Source organism: Anopheles merus, chromosome 3R (genome assembly GCF_017562075.2).
Source record: "Anopheles merus strain MAF chromosome 3R, AmerM5.1, whole genome shotgun sequence".
Lineage (NCBI taxonomy): Eukaryota > Metazoa > Arthropoda > Insecta > Diptera > Culicidae > Anopheles > Anopheles merus.
In genome coordinates, this window is record NC_054084.1 from 14,640,877 (window position 1) to 14,667,949 (window position 27,073).

At 42.1% G+C, this 27,073-nt stretch overlaps 1 protein-coding gene across 4 annotated transcripts; it reads right to left on the minus strand.

Moving 5' to 3' along the window:
* Positions 1-109: 109 nt before the first annotated feature.
* Positions 110-26,414, minus strand: LOC121597134 (fukutin-related protein). Of its 4 annotated transcripts, none has more exons than XM_041922683.1 (4): positions 26,298-26,414; positions 23,946-25,488; positions 15,525-15,641; positions 110-2,350 (listed from the first exon to the last, which is right to left on the minus strand). In XM_041922683.1, the coding sequence occupies exons 2-4, from the start codon at positions 24,969-24,971 to the stop codon at positions 1,469-1,471; spliced, it is 2,025 nt and encodes a 674-aa protein (XP_041778617.1). In that variant the 5' UTR covers positions 24,972-25,488; positions 26,298-26,414; the 3' UTR covers positions 110-1,468. The 4 variants fall into 4 exon arrangements, with proteins under 4 accessions (XP_041778617.1, XP_041778614.1, XP_041778618.1 ...); XM_041922680.1 differs by having other exon boundaries at positions 23,946-25,492; XM_041922684.1 differs by lacking the exon at positions 26,298-26,414 and adding an exon at positions 25,935-26,289 and having other exon boundaries at positions 23,946-25,492.
* Between the last annotated feature and the right edge of the window lie 659 nt (positions 26,415-27,073).

Sequence of the window (27,073 nt, forward strand, 5' to 3'; positions counted from 1 at the left end):
TTACCTTTTTTGTCCCCCCCCCCCCCGCAAGCTCCCCAGTCGGGCACAGCGATACTGTCGAACCCAGCCGGCGTACCGGAAGGAAGCGTGTCTAGGAGCGATAGTGCGGTACTGTGGTAGTGTTTTCTCTTTATTTATTTTATCTTTTTCAACAGGTTCAAGGTTTAGGTTTACAGTTGTGTTACACGTTTTCTTTGCTCGTTTTGTTTGTCCTATCCTAGGCTATATAGTGAGATAAATTGTTATCGGGCAACAGTGTGTTTGTGTGTTTAATAGAAAAGGGAGTTTTATTTGCCTGTTAACAAGTTTAACGAATGTTTGCTCGCAAGAGCATGTTTTGCAAGACTGGAAGGGAATGTTTGAATTTTTTATATAGTGTGTTTTGTTTATGTCTTTTTTCTTCTTATCTGCAAGTTGTAGAGTTCATTGGTGTAGAGTACATCGAATGAATGGAGTTTTTTATTGGCAAATAAGTGTTATTGGAGTAATAAAACAGAAGCCGCACAGTAGAACCACTATGTTTCAATTAAATCTTTAAGTACTTGTATTATAGCGGCATTGAGATAAAGGGGAAAACAGGCGAAAAACATCCATTCTTTTACTAACATCAACTATTTGTTCTCTTTTGCTATACTGTTTCGTTTTCTGCACTGAATAGATTTGGGTTTTTACATTAAATTATTCTTTTCTTTAAACTTTTTTCATTTTCTTAAAACAATTTTCTATTTGTTTTTTTTTTTTCTTTTTATTTTAGCTAAAGACTGTTTCCTTTTTCATTGTTTGTTTTTTTTTAATCTGACAATCTATTACACTAATTGACAAATGTTTGCTATTAATTTACTTTTTCCGTTTTTTTGTTTTTGTTTGTCTATTTAAATGTTTAAACTCTTGAGGAGTGTTCTATTTTACACATGGATTTTGTAGCTATTTTATTGTAGTTTTATTATAATCGTTAAGTTCACATTTACTGATCATTAAAGTGTGGATTATTGAGTTTGTTTTTTCGAGTTTCCTTTGTCTGTTTGTTTGTTTGGGTTGGTTTTGGGTTTGGGTTTGGAATGTCCTACACGTACGTTATCACATTTGCTGCTACAATTGGTTGAAAGGTTTTAATTACTTTTCTCGCCCTAATTTTCTTACACCACACACAGATCGTTGCGAAAAAGCGCACGCATGCAGGGAAAAAAACGGCATCCAAATTTTGTCAGCTTGCTAAAACCAATTCATTTATTGCTTTATGATAAGCGTAAGCAGTTTGAAAACAAAGGGGGAAAGAAAAGGCCAGGTAAGCTTAATTTAAAAATGATTCAACGCTTCTGGCTACCCATTTGCTTTCCTTTTGGTGTTGTCCATCTTTCTATGTTTTTAACGCCAGTTTTTGTTTGTTGCTTTCCGCCCTCTCTTTTTTTGTTTCAGTTGTATGTACATGCTACCTACATTGTTTCCACATCCTTCCATGCATTCCCTCCTACTTCACCTTCTTCACCTCCAGATACTCTATCACATTGTTCGGGCACATGATGGGCTTGCCGAGGAACAGCACCGTCGACATGGGGTGCAGAAATTCGACCGAAAACTTGCGCGCCTTCCAGCCGTAGAACCCGCTCGGCCGCACCAGCTCCCCGCTGGACAGATCGAACGGCAGCAGATTGACGGCGATCGTGTTCTGCTTCGAGTACTGCACCCGAAAGTAGTGCCCGTCCGTCGCCTTCAGCCAGTGGAAGCCGGCCTCGTCCGTGTGCGGGCGGGTCTGCGCTTTGCGCAGCGCGACCGACCGCTGCACGTCGTCCCCGTTGAAGCTGAGATCGATCTCGTACGCGTCCGGTGCCAGCCCCTTCAGCTCGATCGCATCCCGCAGGGCCCGATTGTCCAGCCAGTACCGTATGCCCACGTTCTCGAACTCGTCCACCACGTGGCGGAAGACGGCTTTCAGCTTTTCCAGGCAGCAGGGCGGTGTGTTGCGCCCGAGGTAGCGATAGAACGGGCGCCCATTGTGCACCTGTCCGATGCAGCTGCGCGTTTGCTTCTCGCACCCGTAGAACGTGATCTCCGTAAGCAGCGAGATGGTTTGATTGTTGTGCTCGTAGCTCTTCACGTACTTGCGGCGCGCGTTGGCTCCGGCGGCGGCGCCGGCGGCGGCAGAGCTGCCAGCTGCCGAGCCGAACGGGACAGAACCACCACGGCTCGAGGCTTTATCGTACAGATAGTTTTTGCGTATGACTTTCTTCACCTGTAGCCGACGGTAGAGCGCTTTGAACTGCTCCTTGCGCTGGTTGCGGCGCTTCGTTTTCGTGTGGTACGAGGTGAACAGCTTACGGCCGTCCTGGAATGCACCACTGAGCAGCACTTTCTGTGTTGGAGAGGAGGAGAAGGAGGAAAGAAAAACGAGTAAAAGATTAGATCGGATTTTTGGTGGCTGGTGTATTATGTGTGTCTGGTCCGAAAAGAAGAGGAGCGGGGAAAAAGAGCTTCCCACCAAGCGGAGAAACTCATTTCCATTTCCATCCGGATCCGGAAGGAGCAGAATGTTGCGGGGAATGGATTTGTGTGGTTTTCCGTTTCCCCTTCCCACCCCCCAAATCTTACGAAGTGGATCAATCGATTGCCGCTCATTCTTGGCGTCGTCTTGCTGTGCGGGCCGATATGTTTTCTTCTTGCCAACGAACGTGTACGCAACCCAGTTGGCGGTGGCTCCACCAAAGGTGGTTTTTTGTTTTGGAAATCGATTTGTGTTGCAATTTTGCCTACGCATCCTGCTCTAGCATGGGGTGGAATATCTTGCCTGTTGGGCAGGAAGCCTTGCTTGCTACGGGAGAGTGAGTGGAAGCACAAATTGGTAAAAAAAATGAAAAACTGAAACTGAAACGGCTTCCGCGAGCGAATGGGTCGCTTTTTGCTTTTTTGTCTAGAACTTTCCTAGAAAGAATGCAAATTTCATTTTCCTATGCAAACGGTTGCGAATTTGCGATTTCCTTGGAAGATAGTAAGCCAGCAGAACGCTGGCTTTGGATGAGGTTTCCGTGCAGGAGGAAGGAGGGGGGGCTGCGTTTCACTCACCCGGTAATCTAGATAATGGAAGGTGCTTATCGGATGCTTTATGTTTGCTCTCTCTCTCTCTCTCTCTCTCTCTCTCTCTCTCTTCTCTCTCTCTCTCTCTCTTTCACTCTTTTTGGAAAGTGTGTTTCCTGTGTGCGTGTGGGTTTTGTTGTTCGTGGAAAGATGATTTAAATTGAATTAACCGGTCTCGGTAACAGGGTAAACCAGACAGAAACTGTTTGTTATGACATTCTTCTATTACGCGCTTTATCTTCATACAAATGTAGTAAATGTTTAAAGCTGCTTTAATCCGTTACATCTTGGATGTGCTGAATGTTGTGTCTTGTGCTCAAAATGGCTTTTATTTGCATTAAAGAATACAAAATGGGAAAATAGAATATAAATTCTTATAGTATTAAATAACTCAATTGGAATTAATTGTGTCTTTCTTTGGTGGTACCAGTCCTATACCGAATACCAGCATAACTAGCTAGGAAAAAGCATAAAGCTCCACTAGGTCCAAACAACTTCGGAAGCAGCTTGCAATCATTCATCAGAAGCCATGGTCCGATACCGGTCACCGGTACATGGCAAAGTAAAAGAGAAATACAAATGGCAAAGTCTTCAGACCGGAAAATGGCACTAGCGCTCGGTATTATAAATTGCTTTATTAACGAAGATACTTCAGTGGCTGCAATTACTTCTCCTTTCAAGACTGTGCAAAGTGTACATGTTACTTTTGTATTCGGAGAAGATTTGAAGTTTCTTTTCATGCTCTATAAATGATTCATAAGCTTGCCTTCAATGCTTTATTATCTTTTCAACAGCTTCCTTCTTGGAAGCATTTTTGGTAGTTTGTATAAGATTTGACTGATCATGCTTCCTCCCAGATCAAGATTTTGAGTATCAGTACTTTCTAGCTTTTATTTTGTTTTCTCTTGTATTAAGATTAATTAAAAGTGTGGAGAGCTGATATTTAATAATGGTGAGTATTTTCAACTAAATTAACTGATGGAATTTCTTGAGTTTTTTTTTCATATGTTTATTACAGGGCAACTGTTTTTAATCTTTTCAATCTCAATAAATAATGAACAAGCGCATATAAATTGAGAGTGTGTTTGATCGTTTAATCTTAGTACTACACTAGTACATCTCAAGAAGGCTGATGGAAGCCCATTAAAGCGTGCTTTAAGCTTTATTTTTATTATTTTGTTTTCAGAAAAAAGCTAGAAATTGAATAACATTTCCCACCTGATTTGGTTTTGCCAAAATGCCTTCTTTTTGAAACAACACAAAGTAATTGTAGTACGGTTTCATACATCCATAGTTCAAAAATTTTTCGTTAGGTGCGCTGTAACTTAGTAGGCATAACATAACGCATGACATAATGCATAACGCTGTAACCAAAGTGAGTGTATATAACAGGTGGGCTTATGGTGTTCTTTTTCACCAATACATCGACACACAATTTTACGGTTTGTTTCCATAACAAAATCTAGTATGCCATGAAGTTTAAACGAAATCTCGCAGAAATTGTATGTGGTTTTACTCAGGCGTAGCACGAAGAAAGAAGCCAAAAAAACTTACGTGACAGCCAGTTCTTGGATTAAAACGAAGATTTGAAGGCTATAGATTCAAAAAAAAAAAAAAAAAAACATTTCCTTCGCCAAATCTGATACATAGGCAACAATTACAGAATCCTTTCTGCCAGCATGTAAGGAGCAGTGTACCAACCGAACCAAATATGGTTTTCTACTGAAGGTGAGGAATTTTCAACAGACCACCGATTGATCTCAAATTTCGAGCAAAATTGTGAAAATTTTGGATATACAGTAAGAATTCAACAGTTGAACGCTTTTTAGTTGAACGCTCGATAGTTGGCTGACAGTTTAATTAAAAAAGCATTGAAATGATTGGAATGATCGAATTATCTGCTTTAACATGGTATGGATGACTTAGAGCCAAGGAAGGTGGTTAAATATAATGCATGTCTTCGTTCATAAGTAGTCGAACAGAATTGAAGATGATCATCCTATTTTTGAAAATTACTGGATATTTGCTAAAAATAAAACTAGTAAATAAAATAGTTTAATGTTGGTAAAATACTGTCAAAAAATATATATAGCAGCAACAATAAGTCACTTACATCATTAGAAAAATAAAAGAATGGACAAACAAAGTGATACTCCGAAGAAAAAAACAGAACATTATAGGAAAAGGACTCTTACCTTTACCTATACAATATGCACGACATGCCCTTCGTCAGATGGCAATCAAGGCGAAGCTTCGCCCAATCAATCATAAGCCTGTCTGGCGCTTCTGCCTCATTATGGCATGCGGCAAATGAGCACGCCAGCGAAATTGCTTCCCAAATTTGCATGAATATGATAAGCAGTCTGGGCGATTTCTTTATGCCCAGCCGAACGCCGAGTTGCGCCACGTTCGTACACACGCGGCAGCGCTCCCCAAATTGAATTGCAAATATACAAACACATCACACTCTCAACACATACCCATATGCACCATCGTCATCATCAGTCTTGTCCTTGACGTTCGCCCAAACCGTGCACATCGGAAACGGGCGTGCGGAACATCTCCCTCCATCCCTGCCTTCCTCCCTCACGTAAATGAGCGCCAAACCCCATTCAACGTTACGGGCGTTATGCTTCGGAAACGGTAAGGAAAGTACGTTCACAAAGCAAAATCGTTAGGCGAAAATTAAATTCATTCCAACAATGCCTTTTCATCGCTTTCAAGCATTTCGAGCTTACGGGTGTGGTTGGGGGTGGGGGGAACGGAATGGAGGGAGTGGAACGAGTAAGCGCAGCAGCACAATGATCGCGCACCGGTTTGGTCGCGCATTTTGGTTCGTGGGTGAGTAGTAGGCTTGGCAAAAGAAAGGGAAAGAAAGGAACATGGAACTGTGTTAATTGTATTCTGGCCGGTTGGTGAGTGTTTGGGTGGGGAGAGATTCTTGAGTCGAGCCGTTGTTGCCGTTGCCTGAATGGAATGAGATATGGATTTGTCCGAAAGGAAATGGAAATGAAACGCCTTACTGAATGAGAGCGTTTTCTTCACTTTTCCTCGGATTGGGAATGTACAGAACGTTACACAGTTGGAGCTATTGGTGGGGCAGATTTCTGGAAGGATAAAAATGATGAGTCAATGTTTTTTGGGGCACGATAAAGCTTTTAATTGCGCATTGATGTTTGATTTTTCCAACTCGCTAAATTTAATCATTGATTTTGGGATTTTAATTTCCCTATTCATTTCAATTATTTTATTGGTTTCAATCGCTTGATTTGGTTTGATAAGAGTTTGTTTAAATTTTTGTGTTTTTTATTAATGTTTTTGGTATTTATTGCATTTGGCAATCGATAAAATTTCAGATATCCGATTTAATTAAATGTGTTCAAATATGTTAGAAATGATCCGACCATTTATCAAAATCTTAAAACCGCCCAAGAAAAAGGAAAAAAAACAAAGTAAAAAAGAAATTGACATAGAAATATCAGAGAAAAGTCTATAAATTGTGGGGTCTATTAGCAAGAAACTATCAATAATTTGTACGACGAGTTCACTAATAATCATAAAACAACCAAAAATCCGTAATAAATAACCAGGCAACCTTGGAAATTCTGTAATGTCTGTACAAACAGTATATTAAACACATTTTTATGGTGTTTTGTCTAAAAAACCTCTGAAGCCTCGTCGTTCGTCTGCTGTATTGGCAGATATTTCGATAGATCTCTGTTGTAAGTAATTTTGGGTATTTAACTTAACAATTCATTTTCATTTATTTTTACTTCTTTCAAAAATGCAACACATATTAAAAAAAATAGAAAACAAAATCTAAGCAGCAGCTACAACAAACGCAAACATTGAGGTCTGACTGTACAATAATCCAGAGTGTCTTTTGCCCCATGGATTTGTCAAACTGTTCATATCCACAGATCTTGAGTGGTTTTTTTTTGTGTTACCCACTGTAGATTGATTTTTCTTTTGATTGCTCATAACAACCTACCTCCCATCACCACAACAGCAGCAGGCCATGACGTTGGGAAAAAGGGCGCTCCGGTGCGCTCTAGAGACTCATCCAAGAGCGCGAGGGGAGAGTTTTAAAATCCACCCCCCCCCCCCCTTCGTCCCCTTCGTCTGACCCAGAAACCAGTGGGGAAGGAAATTAACAAACGAATAAATGTCGGAACAGAGAAAGAGAAAAAACGCCCGGCCAGATTAGAAAACATGTGAAATGTTGCCCGACCTCCCGACGATGGCAGGCATGATGACGTGGACAGTGGCCACGTCGCCTCAGCTAAGGAGGGGAAAATTTTCATTAGCCATTGTTTTGGGATGAAAACTGTTTGCTTTTAGAATTGTTTTTTGTTTTTGCTTCTTGTTTTTTGCTTTCGTTTTTGTTTTTTACTCATGTCGAGTCCATCGCCGAACCGATTTCCCATTATCTTTAGTCTATCTGTCGGGACACAGTTCATTTCGAACGGAAGGTTTTTCATTTCACGATGTGTCTAAGCTATTGGGGGGGGAGGGGGGGGGGTATAAGGAGAGGAGGAGGATGGTGCAAAAAATGAAAGTCAGAAAATTCCTCTTCTTCTCACTCTCTCTCTCTATCTATCTCGTCTACGAGTGTTTTTCCTGCCATTAAGGTTTAGGAAAAATCAAGCACAGGAAAGCGGCTGGCGGCGGCTTGTTGATGCTTTTGCCTGTTCTTTGTTATTCAACTTTTCCACTTTTCACGGAACCGAAGAGCGGCGCAGTGACCGGGCAGGAAATACGGGGAAAGCACAGAACCAAAAGCTACGAATGGTTTAGCTTCACTCTGTATACGTAAAACCGTGCGCAAGGTTCATACCGCCAGCCGCTGGTGCGCGGAGTCCGTACCAGCGGCTGACATCGTAAAACTCAAATATTTATCTTCATAATACCAGTTTTCTCTGCTGGTGCTGGCACTTTTTTTTTGCTTTCTTTTTCTGTTGTTCATCGTCTCTCACGCCGTCTTCTAACTGTGTGCCAGTCCACAAGGAAGACGTTTTCGTGGAAGTTACTACCCAACACCAGCCCGCCAGGGCCACACGGTGTGTTTATCCTCCTTCCTGCCGCGCGGGATGATACGCACAGGGAAAGGATTTGCTCGCCTCCGCTCTGCGAGTGCTGTTTCTTAAAGTTAACGTCAAGTTGTTGGCCTTCGAGCGATAAAGTTTGGGACTGTACGCGGTTGTGGTTGTTGTTGTTGTTGAAAGATGGATGGATGCGTGACTACGTGGTGGAGCAGAATTGGTGCCACTTGACTCCACCATCGTCACCATTAGCTCACAACATCCGACTCCATCGCTCTTGCAGGATACTCATGATGTTCATCATCACCACCGTGGAGAGGACAGGAAAGGTAACAAGTTATCCGATTTGGCCCTCGTTAGGTACCGCGGTACCAAACTCCGTGCACCGCACAAGTATTCGCCCGTGCGAGCATACGTGCTAGTGATGATGGCAGTTTCACCTGAAGCCTTTTAAAATTAGCTCACCGAGTAGTGGTGGTGGTGATGGTGGTGGTAGTAGTGGTACGGTATGTCGGAAGATGACGCGTATCCGCCCTGACACAATGCCGTCAGCCACAGTCAGACCGTGGCGTGTGGAGATGACGTTATACAGGAACACTCGCACTCGTGCCGGTGAAGATGCTGTTCCCTACCCTCGATAGAGAAGCTGCTGCGTACGCTTAAATCCACTTACTTGGGGCTAATTTTGCGTTTAAATTGGCTTGAGGAATATTTTCTTCATTTTTTTTTTGTTGGGGGAGAAATGTGAGCACACTTCCTGGAAGTGATAGCTTACGGGGAAAGTTGACATGATAAAAAGGTGAAGAATATAGAGATGACGCGGGAGGGAAGCACTCACTGGTTCCATGTATATTAAAATCACAACTTATGGATATTATGAAGACAGATGTCTACCACTGCACATCGATAAATATTCATATATCAAGGTTTTGATATGCGCTACTCGAGCTTGAAATTAGAAAGTCGATATATTATTATTATGATAAATAAAAATGATAATTTTTAGGTTATCTATATGATGCAAGTATCGTAGTAGAACTATGTATTTTGATTGGAGAATGGTTTGACCCGGTTCTGACACATTCGTCGCACTGTATGTTCAGTATGATGTGATGGTAGTTTAGCTATTTTATCGTCTAAATCATGCTCCAAGGACGTCGGTTGTGATTATTACGCGATTCTCATGACATTTTTAGCACTGATGATTGGTTGGATTGGTCCAAAGTGATAGCCGAAGTGATGATTGGTTGGACCAAAGTGGAATAGTCAGTCCTATCCCGTATTAGGGAACCCGGTACTTGCGAGGCTTGATTCCATATATGTTTTTAATTAAATGATTTTTTTCAATTTTGGTATGTTGAGCCAATATTTTTCTAGGGCACAATTTTCCATTACTGCATTCTTTTGGGCCAATGTTATAAAATAAACATGCTTGAGGAGTGCTATACATGAATAAGCTGTAAAAAAAAGTAAAATATCAGCAAAACATAAGCGTTTTTATTCGGGAGGAATGGTACAAGAAGGCCGTCTTCCACGCTATTTAAGGTCATTCATGATCAAATGGTGAACTATTAGCAACAAAAAACAGTTTTAAATAATTTCAAACATTTTATTGATTGTGGTTAATAATGATGGGAGTCAATTCAACTGATTATGAACACATTTCAACCCAATAAGAAAAACATTTTTGTTTTTAATAGGTAAATGTAATAGGCAATAAACAAATGTGCATTTGTGTTGAATTCGGACAAATACAGGGTTTCTCACGATTTTCCAGTCAGTTCCCATGATTTTTTAGTGCGTTCCAACGATTTTTTATTCGTATCCCATAGATTCCCGTGATTGATTGGTATTTTCCGATTGGATATCAATACAATTGGACCAAAAATCGTAAGAACGTATCAAAAAAATGTGGAAACCCACCAAAAATTGATGGGAACCAACCAATAAATCGAGGGAAATCCTGTAAAGCAGTCGTAAAGTAGCGCTAAAGCAAAACCGATATGATGCATAGTTTACACCTATGATCAATTATTAACTGGTTTTATGTGTTTTACTTTTTAACTGCTTGAATGTGAATGCGCCAATGAATGTATTGTTTATTATGTTGCAAAGAATAAATTGCATGCTTTACCAGGAATTTCCAATAGGAATAGGATTTTCCTGTAAGCCTACCCAAAAAGGTTGCCGTACAGGTGTATTCTATTCTAATAAACGAGACGTTTCGACGTCGAATGGATGAATTTTAAGAACGATTTAAATGACTGTCAAAAGTTTATGGAATATATCTATATTGTATACACAATCAACTGTATTTTACATGGTTTTTTTTAGGAGTTCTCATAGTTTGGAGACACTACGTTGGGAATTGGTCTCTCAGGCATATTCTATTCAGAACTTGATTCGATTCGAGTCGAGAAAATCAACTTCAAAGTGAACTTATCCATACAAATGAGCACACAAAATTCATTAACTGGACGTCTAGACGACTCGATTATAACAATAGAATACGCCTGTATATGTCTAATACACTAGTAGCCATTTAGTATGGCAGTTCGTCGTTGTGTCATAGAATTAAAAAGTCTTTTTGGTCCCCAATTTCACGCACGTTTTGGCTTGCATTGAAAAGCCCCTTTTTTTGAAAAATTCACCGAAATATGCTGGCACATAAAATTCCACAACAGATGAGGGTATTGGGGCAGGAGTTGGGTTTTCATCTTTTACAGAGTGCCGTTTCGAAGGGTCGCCTTGAATGGCAAGATTTTGTGTGGCCGTGCTGCCCAGTATTTAGGCTGGCAGTGGTAGCAAAGCCATACGATGAATGGAATAATATTAAGCAAAAATAGCCCATCGAATGCCATCCACCGGCGGAACCGGAAAAGAAAGCGAACCCATTGAATAGCCATTCTAAGCGGTGACCTTTTTGCAAAAAGCCTTTCATGGGGAAGGCTAACTTTTCGATAAAATACCAAAAAGGTAGAACAGGTACGGTGGTGGCGTAATCGGGATGGGTAATAGGAAGGGAAAGGAACGTATCTTAAGAAGGAAAAAAAATACAGCTCAAAGCAGCATATTTTATGTGGCATCAACACTTTTCAACGCACAGCGGAAAGGCTTAGCCTTCCAAAGGCCTCAAACCCAGGAAAGCCCGAACAAAAGCTCGACAATCATAACGGAACGCATGGTTTGCGACACATTCAGTGACACATTGGTTTAATTTCGAGCACGATTTCAAAGCACTTTGAGCTTAGCTCGTTTCATTTGCCCACACAAAACAAGAAGCTCTCCCCGTTCGCGTTCCTTCGGCCTTAAACGATCGTCGGCGGGAATTCACCTGAACGGCGCGTGTGTTGCCACTTTTAAATTCATCATCCCTTTTGCCCGGGCTAGCTTTCAGGGGTAAGGCGAAGGACAGGCGAATAGAGAGAGAGAGAGAGAGAGAGAGAGAGAGAGAGAGAAAGAGAGAGAAACACGCACGCAAATGCTCGAAATTCTTCACATGCGAGAAACATTTGCAAAGGACATTCCCGGGACATGGTGCGTAGGAAATGGTGGATCTATACACTTCCAACAGGCAGCACCCACGTGGCAGAAGAAACAGACAGACAGAGTGAGTGAGAGAGAGAGAGAGAGAGAGAGAGAGAGAGAGAGAGAGAGAGAGAGAGAGTGAGAGGCTAATTTTTTTGCAGTAGGAAACCTGAACAATGAAGCGAAGCAAATGGAACGCACGGATGGGGGTGGTGTCTGTGTGGGGACGGGTGGACAGAAAGATGAAGTGTTCATATATCCATTTGCCACCGTGGGTCGACATTTTGGTCGCTGGTGTACCGTGCGGAAGCTGGCGTCGAGCTGGGCGCGCTCTTTTCAGTTTTTCGTGCGCTGGAATTGGGACGGTGGGAAAGGAGGATCGGGCTCGGGAGGGGAAGGTCGGTAAGCTTTTTATTTGTTTGGTTGGCAGAATTTGGGTTCCCCTTCCCGGGTTTTCGGTGCTTGTCGGTGGTGCTTCCATGCCACAGAAAAGGGCAGATTGTGATAAATGTGTGTGGCCGTGGTACACAATGGAAGCGCTAATCACTATGGGATGTATGGAATGAGGCGGAGGGACAAACTACAGCAACTTGTTTGATTTTGTGATCAATCGTTGAAATCTTCTGTGACAATTTTTATTTAACCTTTTTAAAACATCTGCCAAATGTTCTGTACAGCCTCCAAGAGTAACACAAACCAATAATTTGAACCTTACTTAAACATCCATGCACACATACAACGTTCATCCAGGCATACATTAAATAATTGAAAACATCTTCCTGGAGGGAAACATTTTACCTCAGTCCCTGGAATGGCAGGATTCAAGGAGTCTATTGTACTAAACACAAAAGTCTTTTGAAGTATCTATTTAGCGCAACAAAAGAGGTCAATTATCATGATATATTCAATCCTGTCGGTCCCGTGGTACAGTCGTCAATTCCAACAACTTAACAATGGCTGGTATTATTGAATCCGTTCGTAGCGGCGGCGTACGTCCCGAAACTCATTTTCCTAACGTACTAGATGGTTGCAACAGTTTTTCACCGCAGCGTTATAGGACCGGGCTCAAGAAATGTGTTGCCATCTCTAGAATTTCATGTGAGCGTCGTACGTTGCCGCTACGAACGGATTCAATAATACCAGCCAATATGTCCCGTCATGGATTCAACCCTCATATAGACTCCTTCCATATGAGTAAGTCCTTCCCGTAGCAAGGATTGACTCGAAAGCCTATATAGACCACGACTCCGATCCGACTCCGGCTATTGTTAGTCCGATTGGCTATTGTTAGTTCGGAACCGTCCGGAGTCGTTCGGAGTTGTCCAGAGTCGTCCAGAGTCGTCCGGAGTCGTTCGGAGTTGCCCAGGTTCGTCCGGAGTCCGGAGTCGTTCGGTGTCGGAGTCGTCCGGAATCATCCTGAGTCGTTCGGAGTCGTCCAGAGTCGCCAGGAGTTGTTTGGAGTCGGAGTCGTTTGGAGTCGGAGTGGTTCGGAGTCGGCTAATGTCAATCGGAGCCAACCGAAAACGGAATTGATCGGAGTCAACAGGAGCCGTCGTCCGGTGACGTTTGCTTGTGATCAGGCATTTCATTTCGTTGTGTTTTTTTTTCTTTCATTTTGCGCGAGCACAGGACGACTCCGAACAACTCTGACGACTACAAACGATTCCGAACGACTCCGGATAACTCTGGATGACTCCGACTACCAACGACTCCGCATGACTTCAGACGACTCCGTACGGCTCCGCACGACTCCATACGACTCTGACTCCCAACGACTCCGAACGACTCCGGGAAATTCCGAACAACTACAGACAATGATGGGCGGACCTACCTTCCGGTGTCGGTTCCGAAATTATCGGAGTCGGATCGGAGTAGACTCCGGATTTTTGCCAATCCCATCACTAGTCGGCATGTCTGCGTAGGACGGTCTGTTCATAACGTTCTGCCAAGCACTAGATAGAGTCCAAGGGCTAGATAAAAGGTACAGTGGAAAGCTGTTTATCATTGTACCTTGTATTACTTTTTATCCGAGCTGCTCTCCAGTCTGTTAGAAAGGTTAGGCGTTATGACGCGATTAAACGTTTTTAGAGAACGAGTTCCTGTTTCTGGTCGCTGTTACTGGGTGATTTTTTAAATCTAATTTCCCTCTAACACATTAGTCCAAGTCTGCAACTATAGGACACAGAGTGCCAGGCCTGGTTATGCATTTATTTAGTATTATGGTATCATTTTTTTGTAGTTATAGTTCTTATTGACTTTATGGGACAACCTGTTATCCTGAACTCAGTATTATATTCTTACTTATTTCCCTATTCTGTCCATTTGTTCTCTGCTGTCCTTTGCAGCTCTAGTTACACTCTGGTTTATTCCTAATTCTTGGTCATATGGTTCGGTGACAGAGCTGTGCAACGCGTTGTGCACTAAGGGCAGAGTATAGTAGTACAAAAAAATGTAATAGTGCATTGTTTTATGTAACACATTTACTATTAAGTACCCTTCCTACTCTCTTTTTAGATTGTGCAACATATATCTCTGTGCGTCCTGTTTAAATTGTCCCTCCAGATGTTAATCTATGTTTCACATCTGATGCTTGACACGGTTACGGTCTTTCACCAATTATGCATCACTGGCTTGTTTCTGTGGTTGCATTTTTAGAAATCTAAGTATAAAAATTTATAAGAATTGCCGGAAAGCATTGGATAATGTTTCTACTCTACTAAGATCATCATTGCTGCTTTAAAAATAGGACAAAGCTCTAATTGTTTCATTCATTGCTGTCTAAAAGCCTCGATTAATTAATCATAAATACAAGGTGATGAGAACAACAAACAAAATAATGAAAAGCTAGTACATTCTATGTGATAGGTGGGTTTTATGACCAAATTTGGCAATACAAGAAACAATAAAACCAAATGTAGAACCACTACAAGTATGTCCCCTTACATTCCCACTATGCCTATGACGGGACCAAAACAGACCAAACATTCAAACGATTGAAGCATACTGAAACCCAGCAATGAATGGCAGCAGCCGCACACAGGACGAATCTAAATCGCTTAGAGAACCGGCCAAAGTAACACTTCACTTGTCCCGCACCTCACCTCCCCTCCCCCTGGTTTGCAGCAGGGCAAACGGAACGGTACGGCAAAATGGGCATTAAATCTACACCGAAGGGCCGCTCCGTTACCGTAGTGCGTCGGTTAATCGGTTTCGGGCAGCAGCTGGGAGTTGAAGGTGGTTGTGTGTTGGGACTACGCGCGAGGGGGAAAGCTCGTAACGTTTAATGATTTTACGCTCCGATGCCTAATGTGATGCGAGATGGTGTTGCTTCGTGCTCTTTCCAAACCCGACTCAGATCGGAGTCCTGTTTGATTGCTTCACTTGCTCCTCCTGCAAGCAGTATCGGGGCGCTTGTGGGAAAAAAGACCTTGGGAAATTGAAATCGGAAGATGGGTAGTTTACACACATACACACACACACAGAGGAACTCTTAAACCTTCTCAGCTTAGCCCAGAAAATGGAACAAGTGTCGAGCGGAAAGTATGATGTACGGTCAGCAATACACACCGACGAACGAAGGAAGGAACCTTCACCATCTCACGCTGCCTCATCGTAACCGTAGCCCGGAATTGCACTTCCGGAAACAATCGTTCCGTCGGTGTTTTCCATCCTTCCGGGTGAACCCAACCCGAGAAGGGTGACGGGTGAAACAATCACTACGGACCAATTTTGGCGCCCTGTGTTTCGCCGTTTTTGCTCGCGTAAAAGAAAGTGGGCAAGCAAATCGTTCTTTCCCTGTTTCTTTCCTTCATTTTTTTATGAAATGGGTATTTCTTGCTCTGTTTTTTCAAAACGGCCCCGTTCCCACGTGCAAAGAAAACGAACCTTGACGCCGGCCAGCTTCGCCTGTATGTAGAACACGTCCGGGAAGGGGGACGCCAGTGCGTCCGGCATCTCCCGCAGCAGCTCCGTCTCGACCAGGATGGCGTGCTTCTGTTTGAACTGGAAAGGCAAAGAAAGAGAACAGTGAAGACCCAGTTAGTGTAGAAGATATTGGGTTTTGTTTCTTTAGAAGAGCAATATAGATACACATAGAGCGAAAGACGTTGGGGCAAAGCATAAGAAACCAAAAGAGGGAAGCCGTTTATGAGTGAGGCAGACAAGGAAAAGGTGTGGGAACTCTGCTACACAGATGCGGGATGCGATGCGAAGTGTTGCCTCAGAGCGCACACCTGTCCCTGTGTCAACTGATTGCAGCGGCTTTGTTGGCGAGGGTTTAAACGATTGTGCAGAGTGGCAGCAGGTTCCGCGAAGGTCTCAATTTGACGGCGAATGGGCCCGGGAACGGAGTTTTATTGTTGGAGAAAGTCAATATTGCAGCAAAGATGCTGGATGAATATGAAATGTGTATAAAAGTTGGTATGGCAACGCCCGACGGTGAGCTGAGCTATGTTGAGAAGGAACAAAAACGTGAAATACTTCGAGATTCAGAAGGAAGTGGATGAGGCTCACATCTGTAGGTTTGAACGGTTTCCTCAGATTGGACTGGTGCTCATAATAATTTAGATAACTCAATGAAAATACATTTTCAATCATTTTGTAATTGTAAAACCGCTTCCAACAAACTCCATAAAACGAAACAAATAAACTCAAATGCAGCTTCACTATCTAATCCATGTTACTTTTTGTTTACCAATTATTTGAAAACAGAGATTTCTCAGCCATTGGGGAAGAAGGTGGAAGATTTTGCATGGAACAGAATTTGGTTTAATTTAATATGCTTCACTCAGGATAGTAAGTGATCTTGAGTAGATTGTTAATTATTCAATTTATTCTTTTGATTGGTACGTTTGCTGGATTTTTTAATATATCTTTTCAAAACCTTATTAAATATTTAATAAGTTTAGTTAATAGGTTTGTTGTTAAGAATTAATTTCAGACAGCAGTTATGTAAAAAAAAAAAAAAAAAAAAAAAAAAAAAAAAAAATCCATACAAAAATACATCGAACGACTAAGGCGGCGCTCTAGCAGCAATCGAACACGAAATCCGACTCGAACAAAAAAAAAAACAAGACAATCGTCGAGTCGAACATGTCACTTGATTCTGTCTGTGATGTTCGATACCCACCTGTGCTGTGAGTACCTTGGCTGTCAAACGCTTCACAGCTGCAGTAGATAGAATTCATCTCGGGACATTTTCAAGTTTGTTAACGTAGTTTGTCACTATTTCTTCTTAAAATTTCGAGCAAAATATTTAAATTAGCTATCAATAATTATTGCAATGCTTCACAATCAATTATAACATCAAATATACAGGTTTATATAGGAAACGTATAAAACTATTATGTGTACACAATGCATGTATATGCACAGTATGTGTTTTGGCATGGACGTTTGTTTACATTTTTCAATATTAAATTTGAATGATTTTTATGTTATTACTGATGTGGATAACTAATAAATTATTTGTTGAATCTGCCCCTTGCAGATGAATATTCATTTAAACTATGAAAATGCTTCATTTTCGAGGTGAAAAGATCGGCGTATTGCAGTGCATCATGACAGGTCTATAAGACATCGAACAGCTGACAGAGCACCTATCGAACAGAGTCGTGTTTGTTTGTCTCGTTCGATTGGTCCCAGAGCACCGCCTAACAAACAAGCAAGCCAACTAGAAAACTTTCAATTATTGAGCTTTGGTTGTATTCCAATATGATTTTTTTACATTGTGTAAGCTATTGTTTTTCCAAGGAGAATATTTGAAATGTGCCATGAATGCACTTCTTCTTCTTCTTTTGGCTCAACAACTGTTGTAGGTTAAAGGCCTGCCTGTACCACTTGAGGGGTTGGCCTTCAGTGACTTATGGATTACCCCCCCCCCCCTCCCATAAAAGGATAAGTCAAGCCTTACGTATGGCGGGCACGGTACATTTGGGGCATGAACCCATGACGAGCATGTTGTTAAGTGGTACGAGTTGACGACTGTACCACGAGACCGGCTAGACAAAATGCTGTGATAACTGTTATTTTAAATATTCTACTCACCACGCAATGTCATCTTTGTATTGAACTGTCATTTCTCAACAGCACGGATAAACGAACAGCCGGATAAACGACGCTCCACTGTATATACATATTTTTGCTAAAATGTAAATTATAAGATTTTTACTGCCAACTGAACTGAATCTCCATTTCCACTCGAAACTGTTTTTGCGATGTATTCAATTTACCAGAATCCAGGACGACAATTCACAGCACAACTTCGCCTTTTTAAAAATAGCATTCATCCAAAAGCACTTTCACCGGTATGGCAACAAATACCCATCCACTGTCAAGTGGAATCAGTGACATGATTAATATTTTTCCCGACAGCAATTTCCATCTTTGTTCCAAAAGTGCAGCGGACGCCACTCTTCCATCGTGATAGGATGTGGCCCCCCTAAAAAAAAGGCAAACAAAAACCGGAACCACGCTAACCGTCCGGGCGTCTCGCAATGTTTCAAACGAGCAGCGTGACAACGTGTCCACGACGATCGCATAGAAACGGAAGCAGAAAAAGCTCCATCCATCCACTGATACGAATCGGAAAGGCATCTTTTAGACGTTTTTATTAGGAACGGTCGTTACGCCATCAACTAACGCAAGTGCGGAGCGAGCGGATCGACCACACGGCCACACTGCACTTCCGTGATGATGAAATTTTGCAGCTACCTCCGCAAACAAAAAAACCCCGAAAAAATAACGAAAACATTCCAGAAGCAGGACACTGCTTGCACGAGTTTGAAAGGGGCTCTTTTTTGTTTCTTGGAAAAAGAATAGTTTTTCCCTGGTTTGGAAATAACAAAAGTGGCCACCAGTCTCTACCGTATGCCTCAATTTGTCGCACCGAAGTGCCGTGGGGATTTCTGGCGAGCCATGCAATGGGTACGGCGCTTGTGGAAAAATATTCAGTTGAACGGGATTGACGGTACCGGGCACCGGACGATGGTGTTCGATGCGGACGAATGCAGTGGTGCTGGAGATGCTGGCTGCATCCTAGCCCGGTGATTGCAGTGCAAGGAGTGCAAGAATTGGTTTGGGGAAAATGAAAACTATCGCCACTTGGTAGCCGTTGGCCTTTTGACCTTATTTTTTTGCTGAAGCGTTTGGTTGCCGAACGGTAGCGAATGAAGCGTTTCAAAAGCATTTCGTCTATGGTGGAGCAAGTTTTAGATACATGAAATTGTTTTTTAGTAAACATTTCAGCGTTGAGCGATATGGTACAACGTTAAATCATTTTTTGCGTAAACAAGGTGTAATATACGCGTTTCGGTTTTAAAAAAGGTCTTGGAAAATAAATAAAAAAATAGTGCACAGCATGTGAACGAAATTATGTTATTATGAAAGGCATTGCGAGAGTCAATAGTAGGACACTTCATAGTTGGCAAGCTTGTAGGTTAGCAGTCAGTTCATCTAAAAAGATCACGTTTGTATGGAAAATGTATGCATGGTACATTAAGACAAAATTGGTTTTTGTGCTGAATTTATTAATGTGTGTTTTATACTAAGTTCATACTAAAGAAAGCTTTTTAAGGCATTAACATTCGTTACAGAATTTCAATAAAAATTCTCTGTTACGTTGTTAAATCTCTTGCAAAAACTTAATTTGTATAATTTAATTTAACTCACACGAAGGACAACGCTATTCACTATTTTTAATTATTTTTTTTTGTTAAACAATTCTACCAGTATATCTCCAGCCATCCATTTCTTCGTGCGTTGAAAACGTTTAAAAGCTTGGCTAAATCTTTTGACTTTAACATCTCCATGTCCACATTGCTCCATGGTTCCGACTTGTTAATAAATCATTGTAATCCTCTGTTCGTATTCCCCATATCTTATTAGTGTGTAAGATTTGTTTTTCTGATTGTATTTGTTAAGCATAAATGATAGACATCTTTAGTTAAACAAGTTTAAATAAATTATTAAAATAAATAATAATAAAGAAAATATAACAACATGCACTCAATCAATGTCATACGAATATAAACTCCAAGACCTTTGAAAGAGAACAGGTCGATGCGTTTAGAGTAAATTGACAGAAAGCCATGGGAAAATTTTGACAGTTAAATTGAACATTGTTTATGTTTAGCGATGGACGTTGCTATGGAGTGAATAAGAGTTTTGTTCAACATTTTGCAAAATTTCATTTTCTGTTAGAATAATACAAGAATTCGAATCTATGAGGTTATCTGTGTACAGAGTAGACTGCAATTACTTCTCATTTATTCTCCAGAAGTGATTGACCGCAAGAAATTTAACCAATATAATCTTCCTAATATTTAATTCGTCCACTTTTCCACGTTAACTATTAGCCGTTTGTTTGTAAACACTTTTTCATGAAACTGTCAAAAGCGACCTGAAAATGGCAACCTAGCAAAGGGCTTTGCATCCATCTGTTCTTCTTAATAGATCTTGATAAACTCGATCGAATAGGACGGGTAGCTGCAGTTGTCTAGATGCAACGGTTGCTTTAATGTATTTCCTAAGTGCGTCCTGCTCATCAATGCGTACAATTTGGCAAAATATTCTAAAAAAATCCAAGGAAACCATCATTTTACGTCATTTTTGACACCGTCTTCGATCGTTTTCGCTTTTATTGAGTTTGGGAAAGTGGCAATATAATAGAACTTAGCAACTTTGAATATGGCATTTTGAAAAAAATAATTGGGAAAAAGAAAAACAATAATAAACAAAATTCTAATGGACGAAATATGATAGAAAGATCGATTATATTTAATCATGAAACTACTCTTTCTCTTCTAAAATTGCTAATTCCAAAACGGCATAAATTACCTCCACCACAGACACATCCCTCACACGGTACTGAATTAAACATATAAGCACCTGCCAGAAATGTATGCGTATGAGCGAAATTAAATTAAAAAATACACCGCTAAGCTCCCGAGCGCGCTCGCTCGTTCCGTTGGGAGAAAATTAATTTTAGAAACATTACCATCATCCCATTACTTTTCATGACCACCGAAACGGTAACAGTGGGTCGCGGCATCATGCGTGGCTTATCTTTTCATCGAACTAAACCAATGAGACTCAGCGCAGGCATATTTTAAATAGGCACACTCTCGCGCCCACACCTGCCCTTTTGCTCATAATTTCGCACATCATTGTGAAACGGTGCTGCGCATATTGGGCAAAATTTATGACGCTATAATAAATATATTGCGACCGGTAGAAAATTGTTCGGTGACAAACATGGCGCAAGGGAGGTACTGAAGTGTGCTATCGCGAGGTTTCAAACGCTGCGAGGCTCACAAAATGGGACGGAGAAGAAAGTTATACAGGCAATACAGAAGGGCGTGCAGCCTGCGAGATGGGACGGCCTGTTTGGTATGCAAAACCGCGCTCTGTTGGTAATGATTTGGACGGCCGTCGACCGGTTTGTATCCAAATGGACCGAGTCCGCACGTGCGAGGCACAGTGGTGGGCAACATTTTCCTTATAAATATATCGTATAATGAAATTCAGCCCGGCTAGTGGAATAATTGCGGTTTGTGCTGGTATTTTGCTGGTGGGAATTTCTAGCCGGAGAGAATAATAATAATGATCCGACCGCTTTGTCCGTTGTGGTTGATGATGACGAAGAGGATCGTTGGAATAAAGCTGAGCATAATTATCAGTTTAAAGCAGTCTAGCAAATTTAACTCAAATTACCGCTGTAATTGAGATGCCCTTAGAGAGATGAGAGAGAGAGAGAGAGAGAGAGAGAGAGAGAGAGAGAGACAAAGAGTAATGGATTTATAATTGGGAAAATAATTTTTGGTTTTGTTATGGTAAATATAATATCTTATTATCATCAAATTATTATCAATTAAGAATAGATTTGCTAGTTTAAGCATTTCTTCGTAATTTAAAACATAATGCAGAAACATTTAAGCAAATGTCAACCTTATTTATAGTTCAAGTTCAATAGTATGATTTCAAAACGAATCTTGCAGTATCATAATCAATAGCCAGTATTTGGTCAATTATCAACGATTATTAGCTTAAAATTTGTAAAGAACATATTAATTCTATTAATCGTGGCTTTCACGCAAGAAAATCTAATAAATAAGCTCACTCTAGCCTTCAATAAGTGTTTAAAGGAATCATACAATTGTAATCGCCTCCTATTAAAATGATAAAATCCGTAAAAAATAATATCAATTAGTGATTGAGGAATAAAAAATCAATAATAATCAGCGCAGTTGAAGCAATGTAAAATTTCATCACGTTCTAAAGCTGAAAAATCGTAGCAACTCAATAGACCATCGAACGACACACAGGCATGTTTCCCATGATTGGATTTGGCCACACGACTATGTGTATTATAAATCAAATTAAGTGAACTTTGAAATGGGGTTGCCCAATGCCACTCAAGTGCTAAAGGATAATAGGGGATCCTAACGGCAATAGAAAGTTATCACTAGCATGGCGAATGAACCAAGTAGAAGAAAGTGGTTTCATATCGTTAAGAAGGTTCCGTGCAAATAGAGCGATTATATGGTGTTGCCGGTCAGAGGAAGTCAGACACTTTGTGGTAGCGAATGTTAGTGTTGAACGTTAGCGACAGCGGGTAGGAAGTCATAAAAAGTTGACATCCAGTTATCTTCATAGATCAAAGCTTTTCTTGTAGTATCGTTTTAAACAAAGTGTGTTAAGATAATGTCGTTATTAGCCTATAAAACCAAGGGCGAGTAAGTGGCGTATCATCGAACAGTTAGACCATGGATGAGCTCTGAGCTAAATGTATCTTATTGTTGTCCACATGTTGCAAGTAATATAGACTTTTGGTGAGTATTTTGACACTTTCTTGTAGCTTTTTGACTCTTTTTCACACATTTTTGAGTCTATGTAATGTCTTATAAGCTTGAAAACAGGCAATAAATAATGAAACACATAGTTTTCAGTGTGTTTACAGGGATTGCCAGTATTTTTCAATAGAAAGAAAGTTAAATTGTGGTATTGGCCAACAAGGCATCAATTAAAACAATAACATTATTCGATAACTCACAACGTCAAATCACGATAGTTGAATGGGATTACTCATAATGGTTCTTGATTAAAATATGTTAGTTAGAAAAAAAAAACTTTATGAATGTGAATTTGTTCTGTCAGCTATTGATTAATAAAATTCCAATACAAAATTTGTCAAAATATTCAACTTCTCACAGTTTCTAGATATTTCCATTATCTCATACAACGCTCAAGGGTCTATTTCTTGGGTAAAATGTTCGGTACGGGAAGAAATTAGTAATGGGAGCTCCGGATTGGATTCGTGGATGCACTCCGACTCCAACATTCTTAATCTGAATCCGGCTCCAAAGTAAATATGGCTTTGAATCCGGCTGCTCGCAGCGAAAACAGATCTAATTGAATCCTATTGATTCCGGATTTGAATCCAGCTGGATCCTATTGAAATCGTTTTACTACCGTGCTTAAAACGATAGCAAGCTCGTAAGCTACTCCTAGCTTACATTGATGTCTTTATAGCTACACATATATGTGAAAAATCGATCGTCTATGTGCCGGCAAAATCCGTGTAATGAGTTGTTCATGGTTTCTTCAAAAATCTGGAAGCAAATACAAACAACTAGAAAAGTAGTCAAAAAATCACAGGAAACTTATGGCTTACATCTACATGAATATAGCTACGTGTAAAGTGCCACTGTGTAGCGCAGCTGAAGGAATGTAAATTAAGAAGTGTAATTTTAAGTTTTTTGTTATGAATAATTGATTACGAACGATAAAATTTACCCAAGAACTTGAAAAGGTTAAGCAATATTCCATTACAACCAGAGCTGAATCGGAAAGCAACTGGATTCAGATCAAACCAATTCCGGTAGCAGGCACCATTTTGCCCATCACTAGAAGAGATATAAGCACTGCCACAGAAAGAATTTAATCCCACGCCGGAAAAGGACAATGCCAATAGTACCGAGAATGGGGTCAAACATTGACAGAGGTTTATTGACTAAGGGGTTGCCGCCTTAAAGGACATGGAATTCATTTGTATCAATAAAGAAAAGTTAACACGCAAAAAGCATCCTCTGCAGGGGTTGAAAGCCATTTTTTAAGTGATATTTATGGTGTTTTTAAGGGTGAATAAGGCTATTAGGTCATATCATATACACTAACAAAGATATGAACATCTTCCTTCTTTTAATGAGAATTTATCAATATTAAATAACATTGCAAAGATTATTTAGTAAATACTAGTTGTTGAATATTTAATTGAAACATTTAATTTAACTTGCGTCCCGTACTTACCATATCGCACCGCTCCGTCTCGTTGCCCGTCACATACTCCAGCGTCCAGTTCGGCAGATCCAGCTGCAGCTGCACACAGTTCGCCGCGCCCTTCCCATTCGATCCGAACGGTACGGCTACGATACGCCTTTCCGGCTTACGGTTCAGATCGAACGACGCACCACCACCACCACCACCACCACCTGCACCACTGATACCACCGTGCCCGTTCTGCTTCAGCAGCAAATGCTGATGCTGCTGCAGCAGCAGCTCACTCCCGGACGGTGTGTCGATTTCGCGCAGCATACGCGAAAGCAACCCCCGCCCCGTCAACCGCACACTGTCCGGCATGAACAGCACGTAGCGCGTGCTCACGTGCAGCACCGGGAACGTATCCTTGAGCGTTTTCGTCACATCGTACGCCAGGTGAAAGAAGCGCACGTTGCTTCCCTCGGCAAACCAGGCCGGCGTGGGCCCGCCGGCCGCAGCCCGTCCGCTCTGATTCCCCCCGCCGCCCGTTGCCGGTGCCGGCAGCGGGTTAAATATGTCGAGCGGTGGATACGGCAGCTCCGGTGCGATCACGAACACGCTCACGCCGGGTATGAGTGCCGTCACGCTACCGATCGACTGCAGCAGATCGTTATCGAAGTCGTAAAAGTCACGGAACACGAACGTGATGCTTTTGCGCAGGTAGCCGTTGGTGTGCTGCACCCGCTCCCTGGCACTCCCCGGCCGGCCGCCGTCCTCCGTCAGCGTCGGCTGTAGCCGCAGCCGGTTCAGGGTGGCCCCGCCCGGATCGCCCGCCCGGTACGAGCTTTCGTAGCTGACGAGCGGGATGGAGTCGGGCGCGACGACGCCGAACCGCCGGGGCAGGGCGGCCGGCCCTCGTAGCCGGCCCTCGCCGCCGGTGAGCGATTCCGCCAGATAGTGGCCGCTGGTGAGGAAGTACTTCCACGAGTAGTAAAACACGATCAGATTGAAGCAGATCATGAAGAGAATGAACAGCTTCCCGTACTTCATGCGCATCTTGCCGCCCGGTGTTTTCATCTGCGTTTGAGGAAGGGAGAAGGATGTTGTTTCACACCTCAAATTTTCCTCGCAAGCTCAGCAACCAAACGCCAGCACCACCGATGGGCTCATAAAAACATGATTAGCTTCGATCCCTTTGGGGCCATTTTTGGGTCGCTTTGCGCTCGGTTTGCCTTTTATCCTTTATCTCGCTTCGTGCGGCGTCGGCTTCCTGCCAGGCTGCCACCTCGCATCACACTTCATCGGTGGATGAACCACACTCACACACACACACACACACACACACACACGTACGTATGCACAAACCAATACACACACAAGTAGAAAGGCTACACGCTTTGCCTTTTTCCACCTTCCTGTTCACAAAAATCCAATAGCGTTCCACTTGGCTTTACTTTTCCTGTTGGCGTTGTTTGTCTTGCTGGGGCGGAATGGGACCGATTCACATGGTAATCGAATTATTGTGAGCAACCATTGTCCTTTGGCGCTTTGCCGGGGCACTTTACTCCAATTGGAGAGCAAAGGAATCCAGGGTCTGACTGTAAAAAAGGGCACAGCAAAAACGAGGATTAAGAGAGTAAAATAACATTAACGTAACAACAAAAACAAAAGCAATTGTGAGGAAAATTAGAGGAGTTGATTGGACTGGCCAGCAGGGTTGAATATGTCCAGCAAGAAAGCGGAACACGTTACACACATTTCCCCCCGGTATGTTTTAACAGCAGTCCGTAAATCTAATGAGCCGGAAGTTGTTCAAAGGCACTGCTTTTACGCTTACAAACTTTTATCGCATAATTTATTCAGACACAGCAAACACACTAATGCAAACATGCTCGCTCGCCGTCGTTCGCGTCTATGTGGCGCACCAACAAATTGGCCCCAGGGCTACTAAATCATGCACTTTTCTGCAGCCCAGCATGCAGCTTGCTGCGATTGAGTGAAGCACACGAATCGCCACAGGCAACCCATTCACCATCTCACCTTTCCGCTCTTTTTCGCTCTCTCTCTCTCTCTCTCTCAGCGTGAGCTAGCGCAAAACTGAAGGGTTTGCAGTAAATTGCAGCAAAATTACTGCCCTACTCGGTGGTACTGCTGCACTCTACACTTTTGCACGCACTGCACATACAAACACACACACACGCGCGCGTTGACACACTAAAGATGCAACCCGTAACCCACAAAGGAGCACACGCGTTGACACTCCACGCGAAACCGCATACCGGAAGGGGAGCGAACTGTGTGTCCCTGCGGGACGGGACACAGCGTACCCCCCTGTAACGCAAATTTGTGTGGTATATCGTAAAAAGCACTTCAGAAGTGCACTGAATCCGGTTGCCTCATTACCTCTGCGCCACCATCACCATACAAAAAAAAAACTGAAAAAGTTGCACTTGATGATTCGGAGTAACGACAGCTGGCACCGGCACTGCGGAACGGTCTGTCTGTCTGCACACGCCAGCGAACGAACACGAACTGAGATTTTGGGAAGCATAATATAGCGAAAGCCTGTGTGTCCTTGCAGTTGACACGAAAGTTTACGACACCCGAACGGCACTCACAAGAGAGAGAGAGAGAGTGAGTTACCCTTGTGCTATTTACGCTCCCGTTCAGAATCTCTCCACGCTCGTGTGCTTCCTAAAAATGTGAGTGTCTCTTGACTGTCCTGCCAGCGGTTGATTACGATTTGTAAACAGAGAGCCATTTAACGAGTTTGCTCACAAATCCGCCTCGATAACGGTTCGGCCGCAGATTTGTTGAGGGAGCAGCGGCGGAGTTACACCATGTGGTATTTTTGGGTAGTCTGCCCATTGCAGCCGCACGTTAGTAGCGCTCTTAGAACAAACGGTAGGTCGGTCTGTCGGTCTACCTCTGTTCGTTCGGTTTCGGGCTTAAAATGAGCGTGCCAGGTATTTGTTGAATGTAAACAATGTTGAATGTAAACGTTTACAACCTGTGCCCGCATGATGGTGCCCCTTCGGTTCGGACAATGTGACGATCGGTTCGTTTTTGTCGCTGTTGAGATGCGTACAAATATTGAACCATGGTGGACTACATCTATTTGTTGTTTGTTTAATATTTATCATGCTGATCATGATTGATAAGATTCATTCATTACTATA

Bases quoted from the DNA above. Each gene is read 5' to 3' on its own strand.
- LOC121597134 (XM_041922683.1), bottom strand. From the start codon at position 24,971: ATGAAAACACCGGGCGGCAAGATGCGCATGAAGTACGGGAAGCTGTTC. The intron at 15,642-23,945 runs GTAAGTACGGGA...TTGCCTTTCCAG, and splicing joins AGACGGAGCGGTGCGATATG to TTCAAACAGAAGCACGCCAT. The intron at 2,351-15,524 runs GTTCGTTTTCTT...TCTCCAACACAG, and splicing joins CGAAGCTGGCCGGCGTCAAG to AAAGTGCTGCTCAGTGGTGC.